Consider the following 13,289-nt stretch of genomic DNA (forward strand, 5'->3'; position numbering starts at 1 on the left):
CAGGCTTAATTTACAGCTAGACTTGGAAGACTATGATTATCTATGGAGATGGCTGAGTATCAGTATTTGGTTTCTGGCTGCATTAAGACTGGGATCTATGATATGCAGTTTAAAGTTTGAAATTCCACTGGCAACAACCAAAGTCAGTTCATTTACTGATGGATTTCCCCTGGCATATTTTATTAGACAGCTTGACTTGGCTATGCGACTTGAGGGTCATAAAACATTTCACTGAGAACTTCTATCTTGAGCTGTCTCACAACCAATATTCATCGCGGAGATTTTGGTAGCTCAGTCCACAGTTGAAGTATGCCCTTGTGGGAATAAGGGTCCGAGAGAACTTGCACCTGGATACCTCCCGGTCCCTAGCTGCTAACCTGCACTGTCTTTGTCTTACTGTACTTTACCTTTTGCCTTTAAATGAAAACATTACGTGAGGATGTTCTGTGAGTCTTCTGAATCCTTTCAAATATTTGAACTTGTGAAATATTTGCATTTACAAAGATTATCATTATAATATACCTAAAATAGCTTGATATAATTGAATTATTAAGTTAAAATAATGATTGTCCCTAGTAAAACCTAGGTTTAGGCAAGTATTTATTACTAGTAAGTAGAATATTAAAGGCAAACTCAGGTTTGTATAGCTTTTAATCAGTAAAGAAGAAAAGTATGAGTAAGCAAGAGCTTACAAAGGAGAGTATGATACATATAAGAATTTTAAGATGATCTTGCATGGAAGACCATTGTATAGTCATCAGCTTGCTTCACTGTTCTTGGGTTAATAGTTAACTCCCACAAGCCTTCAGCTTCTGGAGGCTCTCTGAAAACCCTCAGTTTAAAGTCACTAAGGGATGTAAACTTCAACAGTATTAAGGGTCCCTTTTATTTGTCCAGAGGTTTGGGAATAAAGACAGACTTACATAATTTAAATACACGAATAAATATTCCAATGAAATGTTCCAATATCACTAGATTGGTAAGTTAGAACATGCTAAGACTACAAGCCTGATCATATTTTAGTCATTATTAGTATTGTGGCTTTTCAACAGGGAAAAGCTTCAACCCATCCAGAAAATAAACACACTATTTAAACTACCACATATTTATAAACCATAGAAGGAGATAGCTGTATGCAACGCATTTGGAGTTACTCAAAGGATTCTTTTGCAATTGTATCAGTCAGTGTTCCCACCTTTACAGTTTTTCCAGATTAATTTAATGACAAATGAAGCATGAACTGGCCACATCTGCTATCCTGGAAATGTTTTCCCATTAGTGTTTAATTTTGTGGCCAATTTGTTTCTACTGAAACAAGTTCATTTTTTTTCCATTGGAATTTTATCTAGTGTCTACTGGATATTTCATCTGGTGCTACCAGATAACCATTCTGTTTTTGCCAGATATTATCCTTATGGATCTTATGACACAATCATTCTAGTATTTCTTTTTTTTTAATCTATACATTTTTAAATTTTACTTATTTTTGTCTGTGTTGAGTCTTCATTGCTGCGTGTGGGCTTTCTCTAGTTGCCGTGAGCAGGGGCTACTCTTTGTTGCAATGCACAGGCTTCTCATTGCGGTGGCTTCACTTGTTGCAAGGCACAGGCTCTAGGTATGTGGGCTTCAGTAGTTGTGGTGCGTGGGCTCAGTAGTTGTGGCTTACGGGCTCTAGATCACAGGCTCAGTAGTTGTAGCACCCAGGCTTAGTTGCTCGGCGGCATGTGGGATCTTCCCAGACCAGGAATCAAACTCGGGTCCCCTGCATTGGCAGGTGGACTCAACCACTGCACCACCAAGGACGTTTTCCCTGGTATTTCTTTTAAGAATTTCTTTTCTGGTTAGATTTTGTGTACCTGCAATTGAATTCTTGAACTTCTCCATGGATTTGTTATTATTAACAAAACATTATTTGCTGTTGTTTTATATGAGACTCTTTTGTAAGGACTCAGAGCAGTCTGTATAGCATGATCATCTCTAAAATACTTCTATTATTTTTACAGTACTAGAACAATATTAGTTTTTATAGCACACTTTTTTTAACTGCAGGTCTCATCCTTTATGGCAGCAATTATTTTATATAACATCAACACATCAAGAAATTAATATTATTGTTTATTTTTAAAGAGTAGCTGAAGACATTTTTTTAAGAAAGTACCGATATGGTGTTAAACAAATGAATTATTCTGAAATCATGCCAGCTATTAGTTTACATATCTGCCTCTTTTCTTTTGACAACTTGATATGCTACAGAGAAGGCCACAATTCAGTTATTAAAAATATTTATATTGTGATAGAGTATTGCATTTTATATTACTGGCTGGACTACTTATTGTATATTAAACTTAGTAGTTTTCCTTTTTATTTTTAGTATAAGACACATAGTGAAACAATATTAAGTCAAGATTTACTACTGGAGTGTTGAAAATTCTGTTCAACAAGAACACTCCTTGAGTAACATAAACACAATCCTGAGATTTTCCTCCATTGATTATAGGGCTGCTTAATTATGAGTATTACATCAGTGAATAGTAATATGGACAGGAGAAGTAGCAACAATTCGTAATTAGCTAATTAGCAGAAAATGGTGGACAATTTCTATTAATAATAGGGATTTATTACATATAGTAACCTTAGACTTAAAGACCTTGTACAAAACCTAAAGATATTTTGACTAACTTAGCTTGTGCCTGCAATATCCTTAGGCAAGGAGACTGAGCATTGGCTATGGAATGAAGAGGTTGGCTTCAGTGGGTATGTTAGTTATCTGTTGTTGTGTAAAAACTTACCCCCAAATTTAGTAGCTTACAATGACACACACTTATTATCTCACATTTTCTGTGGGTCAGAAATATGAACACAGTTTAGCTGAGTTCTCTGCTTCATGATCTTTCACAAAGTGTCACCTAGGGATGGGGTCTAGTCTGAAGGCTTGGTGGTGGAAGGGTGCACCTCCAAACTCACTTAACTATTGGCAGGATATAATCCTCAAAGATTGTTGAATTGAAGGCTTTGGGTTTTGTTTTGGTTTGGGTTTTTTTTTTGTTGTTTTTTTCTTTTGCTGGTTATTTGCTGGGAACTGTTCTCACTCACTTGCCATGTGGACCTTAGCAACACAGGAGGTTGCTTAATCAGAGCCAGCAAGAGAGTCTGCTATCAAGATGAAAGTTATTATCTTATGTAACCTAATCATGGGAGGGACATCCCATCAACTTTGCTGTATTCTATAGAAAAGAAGCAAATCATAGACATAGTCCATACTCAAGGGGAGTAGATTATACAAGGACATGAATCCCAGAATGTGGGAATCATTGGGGACTACCTTAGAAGTTGCCTACCATAATGAACAAGGTTGTTTGATATTGCTATGCTGTTAATACATCTATATCATGGTGTAGCATTTTCATATTTATACAAAAAAAGAAAGATTTGTGATGATCTAGGTACCTATGATAATCTGCATGCTCATATGCTCTGTTTCAACCCATCTTCCTATTTCTGTAGAGGCTTTTGTCCATATGAATTCTGGAACAGAAACTATTACTTGGATAATGTCTTAATTATACATAGTATTGGTATTTTTGTGACTAAATCAGCTATAACTTGATGGTGTGAAAAATTATAGCACATCTTATCTGGCAGTAAATCCTACATGTTAAAATTGTGGATTTCATGTCACCAAGAGTAATGTATTCTTATAAAAATAGTCTCAAAGTCCCAGGTATGTGTTGGGGCATAGGATTGTTAAAGATTTTCACTATTTGAGTGATTTTATTAAAGCCAGGTATTTGATGCTCTATTAATAGTGAGATGATTAGTATACATAAAGGGATCTATATCAATAAGAAAATGATATTGCTTCCCCTTGGAGTTCAAAGGACAGACAGGGAGTTCTTGAGTGCCATTGTCTCCCCTGGAGTAAGTCGCTAGACAGATTTTAGGTAGCTGTCCTGAGTTTTACTAATATGGGGTGATGGTTCTTTACATGACACTTTTATTTGTGGTATCTATAGATTTTCTTATCTATAGGCTCCCAAACCACAGAGACTAGAGGTCTTTTTAGATGTTTTACCTAAAGATCCATAATTATATTGATTTCTAGCTTACTTACTTTTTAAATCTATCTGGAAATGTCTAGTCCCGTATTAGATGTTTTTTAACTTGGCAATTTTTAATTTTAACAATTTTTTCTGTTTGATTACCCTAATTCAGGTCTGAGCCCATTTGTAGATAGAATATAGTCCTTGTTATGTCAGCTATTGTCTACCTCAAAATTGTTTGAAGGTTTCCTAAAATCTATTTTTCATCTTTATTTTGAATCTTTATTGAAAGAAAATCTTCTGAAATTGCCTTATGTAATGCATTTTCTTTTTTTTTTTTTTTAATTTTACACCACTGGGTTATTTAAATCTTCCCTTTTCTAATCCACTGCTTTTTAAATATTTCTCACATGAGGCTAACAATTAATTGAATTAATTGGTACATATCTGTAGTACAGGACAATAAGTATCTAATAAAAATCCTGAATTCTGCAGAAAATATTTTGCCTTTATCCCTGAAGTTTAGGAAAATCATTAATTATAGCCCTCAATTTGGCTCTAGACCAGGATTTTAATTCAACTTCAATAGATCTGACTTGTGTTCTAGAAATTTAAAATGCAGTATTCTTTTCTAATAAAAACTCCAAAGACAGAATAGCTCATTTACAAAACGAGGTTGCATAGGAAAAGAGAAATGCAAAGAGGGTAGCTTTCAGAAGGTTACAAAGATCTTGACAAAGACTCCATTGGAATTGGAATTTTATTTAGCAGCCCAGTATGCCAATTAAAGGAGCTGAATATTGACTATTAAATATTATATCTCCTAATGTGTCTATAACTGGTCTTAAATATTTCAATGTATTGATTGTGTTACATCAAATGTGCCCCGTAATAGTCATTGTTATTCTAAATATCTATCTATCTAGTCATCTTTCTAAACTTTATCAAGGAAATGGGAAGATTTAGAATTAAAATGTGACTTTTTTTTTGGAAGCAGATGTTCTTCCAGGAAGAGGCTGAGACTTTGACATAGACAAAACCCTGGCGGGCAAAAGAGAGAGGCCACTGTGATCAGTCAGGAGCATGTGTGCTTGTGAGTGGTTGGCACTCATGTATTAAATGTGAATCTGTTCCCAGTTGGATGATTATGAAAAGCCAGGGCTGACAGTGACTGGTTAACATGCAAAAACTGTGTTCACTGACAGGAGCGCTTGTTGAATGACTGAACAGGTTTAAAACAGGTTCTGGTGGTTCCTTGCTCTCATGGCTACAGAACAATGAGTCTTTTCCTAAGTTTATGGAAATACATATTTTTATTCTCACAGTTTGGGAAATATGGCCCAGATCAAACACACAATCCCGTAAAAGGGTTGTCGCCAGGACTTGACAAATGTTTTCCTCTCTGTGAAATACGAAACAGACTTTATTCTGGAAGAAAACAATAAGCCAGGCATTTAGGAACATAGCATTTTCTCTCCTTTCAAGAGATGGGTGAGGGGAGATTTCATGCTTCCTTACTATGTCTGTTAGTGGTTGATAACTCAAAGGCCCTTGGATGCCACGTACATAACTAAAGAAGTGAGACTTAAATTGAGTAATAAAATATGTGATAAATAGGAGAATACAGATTCATCTAAAGAATTCAAATGAAATTTATGTTTGAAACACTTTTCTGGCTTGCCAAAAAAAAAAAAAAAAAAAAGGAAGAAAATGCTTGTCTATGAGCTGGACTTGCCTCTGCACAATAGCTGCAAAAATAAAAATTTCATTAGTTTATTTCTTACTAACTTATTCTATTACATTGTGACCATTTAACCTTCAATTGAAAAGCAGTTTAGTTTCCTTCTCTTTCTTATGTTTATAGGCTTAAGTATGTCACATTAGGCTTGTGTTGGGATTAGCCTTGGGAACATGATTGTCCAGAGAAGATAATGGTGTATCTCTATTTGTGTGATAGGCATTTTTAAAAAGAATTAAAATCACATAAATCATGGAAAATGCGAATATAGCTATGCCTCTGGTAACTAGTAAGCACTGTTATTGATCAGCAAAATCTTGGATTCATTTTACAACTGTTTTTCTCGTCACAGGCTGTGAGCCCATTCCTGTCCGCTATCTTGAGTGGAGCAACATAGAATCCATCATAGCTATCGCCTTTTCCTGCCTGGGCATCCTTGTCACCTTGTTTGTCACCCTTATCTTTGTGCTGTATCGGGACACACCAGTGGTCAAATCCTCCAGTCGGGAGCTCTGCTACATTATCCTAGCTGGCATCTTCCTCGGTTATGTGTGCCCTTTCACTCTCATTGCCAAACCTACTACCACATCCTGCTACCTCCAGCGCCTCCTGGTTGGCCTCTCCTCTGCCATGTGCTACTCTGCTTTAGTGACCAAAACCAATCGCATTGCACGCATCCTGGCTGGCAGCAAGAAGAAGATCTGCACCCGGAAGCCCAGGTTTATGAGTGCCTGGGCCCAGGTGATCATTGCCTCAATTCTGATTAGTGTGCAGCTAACCTTGGTGGTAACCCTGATCATCATGGAGCCCCCCATGCCCATTCTGTCCTACCCAAGCATCAAAGAAGTCTACCTTATCTGCAATACCAGCAACCTGGGGGTGGTGGCCCCTTTGGGCTACAATGGACTCCTCATCATGAGCTGTACCTACTATGCCTTCAAGACCCGCAACGTGCCCGCCAACTTCAATGAGGCCAAATATATCGCCTTCACCATGTACACCACCTGCATCATCTGGCTGGCTTTTGTGCCCATTTACTTTGGGAGCAATTACAAGATCATTACCACCTGCTTTGCCGTGAGCCTCAGTGTGACGGTGGCCCTAGGGTGCATGTTCACTCCCAAGATGTACATCATCATTGCCAAGCCTGAGAGGAATGTCCGCAGTGCCTTCACCACCTCGGATGTAGTCCGCATGCACGTTGGCGATGGCAAACTGCCCTGCCGCTCAAACACTTTCCTCAACATTTTCCGAAGAAAGAAACCAGGGGCAGGGAATGCCAAGTGAGTTATCCGACACGGGTGTGCCTTCCCTCTTTCTCTCTCCCTTTTCTATTTTCTTCTATTTGACCAAATCATGTTTTCCCATTTTCCCAATGTTTTTCATGTCCTTTCTTAATATTTTTTTTTCAAATTTCACATTCTGTTGCAGTAGGAATGTAGTACTAAAGATGTTCGTTGCTTGCATTTCTTTGAAAGAGCAAGGAGCGTGAAGCGACAACCAGCTGAGCATCGATTTATTCTTACCTGGAATCTGCAGCTTCTGTTGTGCCCCTAATGTTTTCCTTTTGCATGGGTCCTCCTTCTATGGAGCATCAGTACCTCTCTGGGGTCTGGTCAGAGATGCAATCTCTAGTTCTAATTTCTAGCTTAGATCATAGTTGAGATGGTTTCTGATTTGTTTTTACCACTTTGGAGCCACATCATTACTCATCTGGGATGGAGAGAAAGGAATTTAAGCACCTGGGGAAATGACTATTTCAAAATTTGAGCCCCAAGTATGTCCTAAAATAAGTTCCCTTACCATGCCCTTCTTATTTATTGAATTTTAATGTGTATTGTAAACTTCCATATGCTGCACATGAGTTGATCTATCTCTACTACAAGGTTATGATCAGAATGGTTTCCTAGCCGTAAAGCACCAAGAGAATTAAGGAAACAGATAAAGGTGAAGAGCCCCAAACTTGAGAGTCAGTGTGAACATCAAAGTCCAGATTATTTCTATTTTGGTAATTCTTCTGAGTAGTTTATGTAATACACACATTCTTATCTTTTTTCCTGACTCTGTTTTGCAAAGAAGCATATGCTACAATTTGCATGTGTCATCTCTTTCTGAGACCCATGAAAACAGATTTCATGTCACATTTACAACTTTTAAAATAACATGAATGCTTGAAGTTCTAACAGTAATTGAATTATCCAAAAATTAAACAATTTCCCCAGAAGCAGGATTAATTTTACTTCTTGAGACAATCCTTTGAAAGTGAAGAATTTTAATAGTGATAGTTATAACATATACATGGTTTTAGAACTATCCCGTGGACCTGAACAAGCCATCAAGGTAAGGGGAATGGGTGTTATTTTCCCCCATTTTTTTAGGTGAGGACCCCAAGCCACTATGAATTTGTGTGACTCTTAAGTAAATTCCACTTAGCCATTCTTTGCCTAGGTCTTAACTAGCATGAAATTTCTCATCTTCACATGTGTCAAAAAATCTACATGCTTTAAACTTCTGAGTTTTGTATCTTCACTTGCCAAGCAGCACCATGGGCATCTTTTACAGAATTCATATAATTGGCTTTCGGATCAGATGAGGGAGTCTACGGGAAAATATATGTTTGAAGTCCACCAAGTTTTATCATTATTTCAGATAAAGACATCTCAATTTTTTCAGTGTTAAGAATGAAGCCAATAATTTACACTTACTTCTTGCAGTATCAATTTCAAGTTCTTCATGAGATGCTGATCATAAAAGTTGTTTAGTTGCTTTTTTCCTTTGCCCTGATTTTCCATGCTAGCCAACATCCCCTCCGTTCCAGCAAGCATGAAAGCAAAACAACAGTGCCATGAAATGAGGAAAACAATTAGACCATAGCCACAGAGTCCAGATGTACAATGGCATCATGACAATTATCATTAAGAGGGAAGGAATGAGAGGAAACGAAATGAAAAGAAGGGAGAAAACGCTATTTAAACTGAAATGTTTGCAGAGACTAAGAGATTTCCTTTATCGCATCCCATATGACTTTCTGAGGGTTCCGTTCTACCACCTACCATTACCCAGCTCCATGTTTTCTAACTGCCTTTATCATGCAGTTCTTCAGAAACTTTCATATGATTTTCGGTCATGAATCACTTCTGAAAGCTGTTCTTCTAACCATTTAATAGAAACAGGGAACCTATGGGATCAAGATATCTTTTGTTGGTTCTCAGGATTATGCATTTTTGAAAGCCCCCTCAGTGGTTCTATGTACAGACAGATATGGGCACCTGTCCAGGAGAGTGGGGACTCATCATTAGTACACATTGCTTGGCTGCTGGGATAAAATGAAGTTAGCTTACCACTTCTATACTAGCAAGATATTGTGTTTTTTCTGATTACCTTCTCACACCTGGGACTGCTTTCCTTAGAAGTTGAGAATATTCATTTCGTTATTATGAATTTAGAAATTAATTTCATTTGGAATCACGCTTTTGAGAGAAAACTCAGCTTGGCCTAAATTGGATTGGTTGTCTGGGAAGTGCTGCTTTCACCAGTTAACACATTGCTCAACTATTATTTGTAGTTTATCAAGCACTATCAGATTATTATAGTAAGAAATAATACTTCTAATTAGTAATTCTTATTACTAATTCTAATGCAGCTTTCTTAGTACGATTGGTAGCTTCTCCAAAGTGTACTGCAAAGCTGAGCGGACCCACAGAGGGTGTTTGAGGCTAAACTTCTATGGAAAACAACCATTTATTTACTCATTTTTCTCACTTACTCTGCTGCTGCTTCTCTTGTAACTCTCTATGAGGCTGTACTTTTAAAATATAACAATAATCTCAGCGCCTCTGTTTTTACCTTTTTATTGCTATTTTATGATTTCCTGGTTTGTCTCCAAAGTTACAAAAACCGCAAACAATCTAATATTTTCTACAGCAACAAAAATCTAGCAGAGTTTTGCCAACTGAAGCAAGGGGCTGAAAACTCTGGGGAACACATCACCCAATGAGTTTATTACCATTCTGGATGTGTAATCTCTGCGTTTATGGTGCACTGTGGGTGTTCGGCAGTCTGCATATGCAGCTATAAACACAGAACAGATGCTGTAATGAAGAGTTTCCAACTGATCTGTTTGAATATTATTCTGAGGAGTTGCAAGTCCAACTATATTCTCATACAGGCTGTTTCTGAGATACAGGGGAGGGATGATGTGTGTTTTTGCAAAGTTTACTTTAATTTGTTATTTTGTTCACAGCCAGATATCTGACACAACCAAAGCTTTGGGCACTTGCATTTATGTTTTCTGAAATTTAATTTAGGAGGAGTTTAATCAATAAATTGGGTGTTTGGATTACCTGAGTTACTTATAGTTAGAAGTCCTATTAGGCGTAATCCTGCCCTGGAAGGTCTACTGAATAAGATGATCATCTTTGACATCACTAATATCTTTAGCTGTTAATGTGTTTGAATGGGACAATATCCAGGCCTAACTTCATATAAAGATATTGGTAAAATTCTCTTTCTTGGCAGTAGAAGAAACATAGAAATCCATAGACATTCATAATTAAGTTATTTAGATCCAAGTTACTTATCACTTCCTTTTAAAGCAAAATGAGTTAACATTATGCAACTAAAAAATTAAAACATTATGTAAATGACATGCTTTCTTTAAAAAATAGTCATATCAATGGCTAAATGTCAAACTAACATTTCTAGTCATTTTCTGGGTAAATAACTTCGAGTGCCAAACAATTTGAGGGCACATGGAGCTAAAATGTGACAATACACTCCTGTGGCTTTTTGGGCACATAACTGCATGCAAAATTGGAAACAATTACAATCACCAAAAAAGGTATTAAATTGATGCAAGGAAGTAATTTTAAAACATAGGTTTCTAAGTAAACAGTGTATTAGTATGTTCTTGTGATTGTTTCTTAAGTATTTTTATATATGTTTTTAATGAGGGCAAAAGCTAAGTGAAATATTAAATGAAATGATGCTCTGAGGACATTTTCCTCTTGATCTGCTAGAAACATTTTTTTTTTTTGGTCCACAAGAAAAGGTAAATAAGCCTGCAGCAATAGTGTTTATGCCCTGGATAAACATCTTAATTTGTCTTTCCTCCTTTGGTTATGAAAAGAAATATAACAGTAAGCCAACAGACATCACAATCAAATAGAGATAACATGTTCTCTTTCATAAAAAGAACTCATTCACTCTTCTAGCTTGTAAATGAGAAAAATCTGTCATTTTGAAATTATTTTTCCCTTAATCAGACAATAATTGGCTTTAAAATTTATTGTAATTCTTCACTTGATTTTATAGTAAATACCAAAAGGTTGTATTGAAGTGCTTGTCATAGAATTACACTACTTGAGAGTAACATTTATGGTGGATCTACTGTTTATTCATTAACTTACTTAATCAATGATTGTGTCAACAGTAACATATGCTTCATAAAAGCACTTAGGTACTTAATATGGTGCTAGATAATATTTAGGATAAAAAAGATGTAAGAGGTAGGCACAGACTGTATCCAATCTTGCAATATAGTAAGGGAGATACTCAAAAATATAACTAAATATACTGGGTTAGGTGCCATTATAGAAGACCAATATAGCATTTTGTGTGTCCAGAAAAGAAAGAGATTCAGCCCAGCTAAATGAAGTGATATCTGTGAAAGGATGGGGAATGACTTCTTAATAAAAGTATAAAAGTGGCATTTGAACTTAATCTTAAAGGATGTCTTTCAACAGGAGAAACTGTGCTGTGGCAAGACCATTTCACATGTAGAAATAATATGCGTGAAGATTCAGAAATGTTAATGCACTTTTGGACCAAAACATGGAATCTCTTATGAGTGCAGTACATGGACAGGTGTAGTGGTGGGTAAATTTGTAAATGCAGAAAGAAGACAGATTATAGATAATGAATGATATTCTAAGAAGAAAGTTGGATGCATTTTGTGTAAACCACAAGATGCAATAATGACTTTTGTGACGTTTTATGATCACGTGTAAGCTTTATGGGAAGAGATTGACTATGGAAAGATTAGTTAATAGAATGCTACCAAATGACAGGTCAAAAATAAAAGACTTAAACTAGAACAGTGAAATAAAAGTTGAATTCCAGGCATAGATATGAAAGTTTTCTGAGCTGGATTCATTAGAACTGAAATATTGATTTAAGGAGAGGAAGAAAGGAATGAACAATAGGATACAACTCTCATGATTTGAGCCTGGGTAACTGGAAAAATACAACTACCCTAAAAACTGAGAGGGAATACTCCTTTATTCTCCTGTCAGACTAGAACTAGGGAAATGTTGATAAGTTTATCAATTGAAAGTCCTGTAAAGGCATTCAAACAGAGGAAGTCTGAGGCAGAGCTCTAGATTTGAGGCTTAATTGTCAAAATGTTTACAGTGGCCAAAAGAGTGATTATGACATGAGAAAAGAAAAAAGTAGGCAGAAGAACATTAGGGAACACTTACATTTAAGAGATAAAATAAATAAGCAGTAAACAACATGGAATACAAAAAGGGGAGGAAACAGAGGGATTACTGTATCAAGGAAACCAAGGAGGAGACTCTTTTAGTCAGCTCCGTTGCCATAGTAAAATCCCACAGATTGAGGGCTTAAAAGACAAACATCTATCTTCTCACAGCTCTGGAGGCTGGAAGTCCAAGAGCAGGGTGCCAGCATGGTTGAGTTCTGGTAAGATCTCTCCCATTGGGTTGCAGACAGCTGCCTTCTAGCTGTGGGCTCACGTAACCAATTTTCTGTGCAAGTTTTGGGGCAGAAAGAGAGAAAGAAAGGGAGAGGAGGGAGAGAGAGCTGCCTGGTGTCTCTTCTTACGAGAGCAATAATGAGGATCCCGTTCTCATAACTTCATCCAACCCTGATTACCTCCCAAAGGCTCCACCTCCTAATACCATCATGTTGGGGAGTTAAGATGTCAACATACGAATCTGTGGGGACACAACCATTCGGTCTACAGTAGATTGTTTCAAGAAGATAGAACTTGGGATCTTTGGGATCCCCAAGCATGGAGACTCTGTGGTTATCCTTGAGTGGTTTCAGTCATGTGATGGGAAGAGCATTTTTATAGTGATAAGTTGAGAGGTTTACCACTAAAAGAATTAAGAAGTTTAGACAGTATCTAAGGAGGCCAGGGAAAGAGGGAGAAGTAGTAGAATAGAGGGTAAATCTAAGCTAGCTTGTAGTATCTGAGAAAGGAGCTGACAGAGAAACAGAAATTGAAAATGTAAACTAGAAATCTGAGGGTTATGCTGGGCAGTCTGAGCCAGGACTGTGCCACTGCAATCGAGCCACTGGACATCAATCGACAAGGGCCATTATGGAGCACCGACTCTGAAGAACATGTTGGTTGTGGTTGATGCTGGTTCTCATCAACCAGCCTGACATTAAAAAAATGTTTTTTTGCTTGACATTATGAAAAAAAAAAAAGATGGAAAAATTAAGCTGGAATCTTAGAGGAATTTTAAATAAAATCCTAAAATACA

General features: G+C 36.8%; 1 protein-coding gene across 2 annotated transcripts in view; it reads left to right on the forward strand.

The window, feature by feature from the left end:
• Window positions 1-13,289, forward strand: part of GRM1 (glutamate metabotropic receptor 1) — a 401,573-nt gene that overhangs the window by 354,186 nt on the left and 34,098 nt on the right. For both annotated transcript variants that reach the window (XM_057740283.1, XM_057740284.1), the window contains exon 7: window positions 6,131-7,061. In XM_057740283.1, the coding sequence (XP_057596266.1) occupies window positions 6,131-7,061 (931 nt within the window). The remainder of the gene's footprint in view (window positions 1-6,130; window positions 7,062-13,289) is intronic.

The sequence above is a fragment of the Hippopotamus amphibius genome, chromosome 6 (assembly GCF_030028045.1).
Source record: "Hippopotamus amphibius kiboko isolate mHipAmp2 chromosome 6, mHipAmp2.hap2, whole genome shotgun sequence".
NCBI lineage: Eukaryota > Metazoa > Chordata > Mammalia > Artiodactyla > Hippopotamidae > Hippopotamus > Hippopotamus amphibius.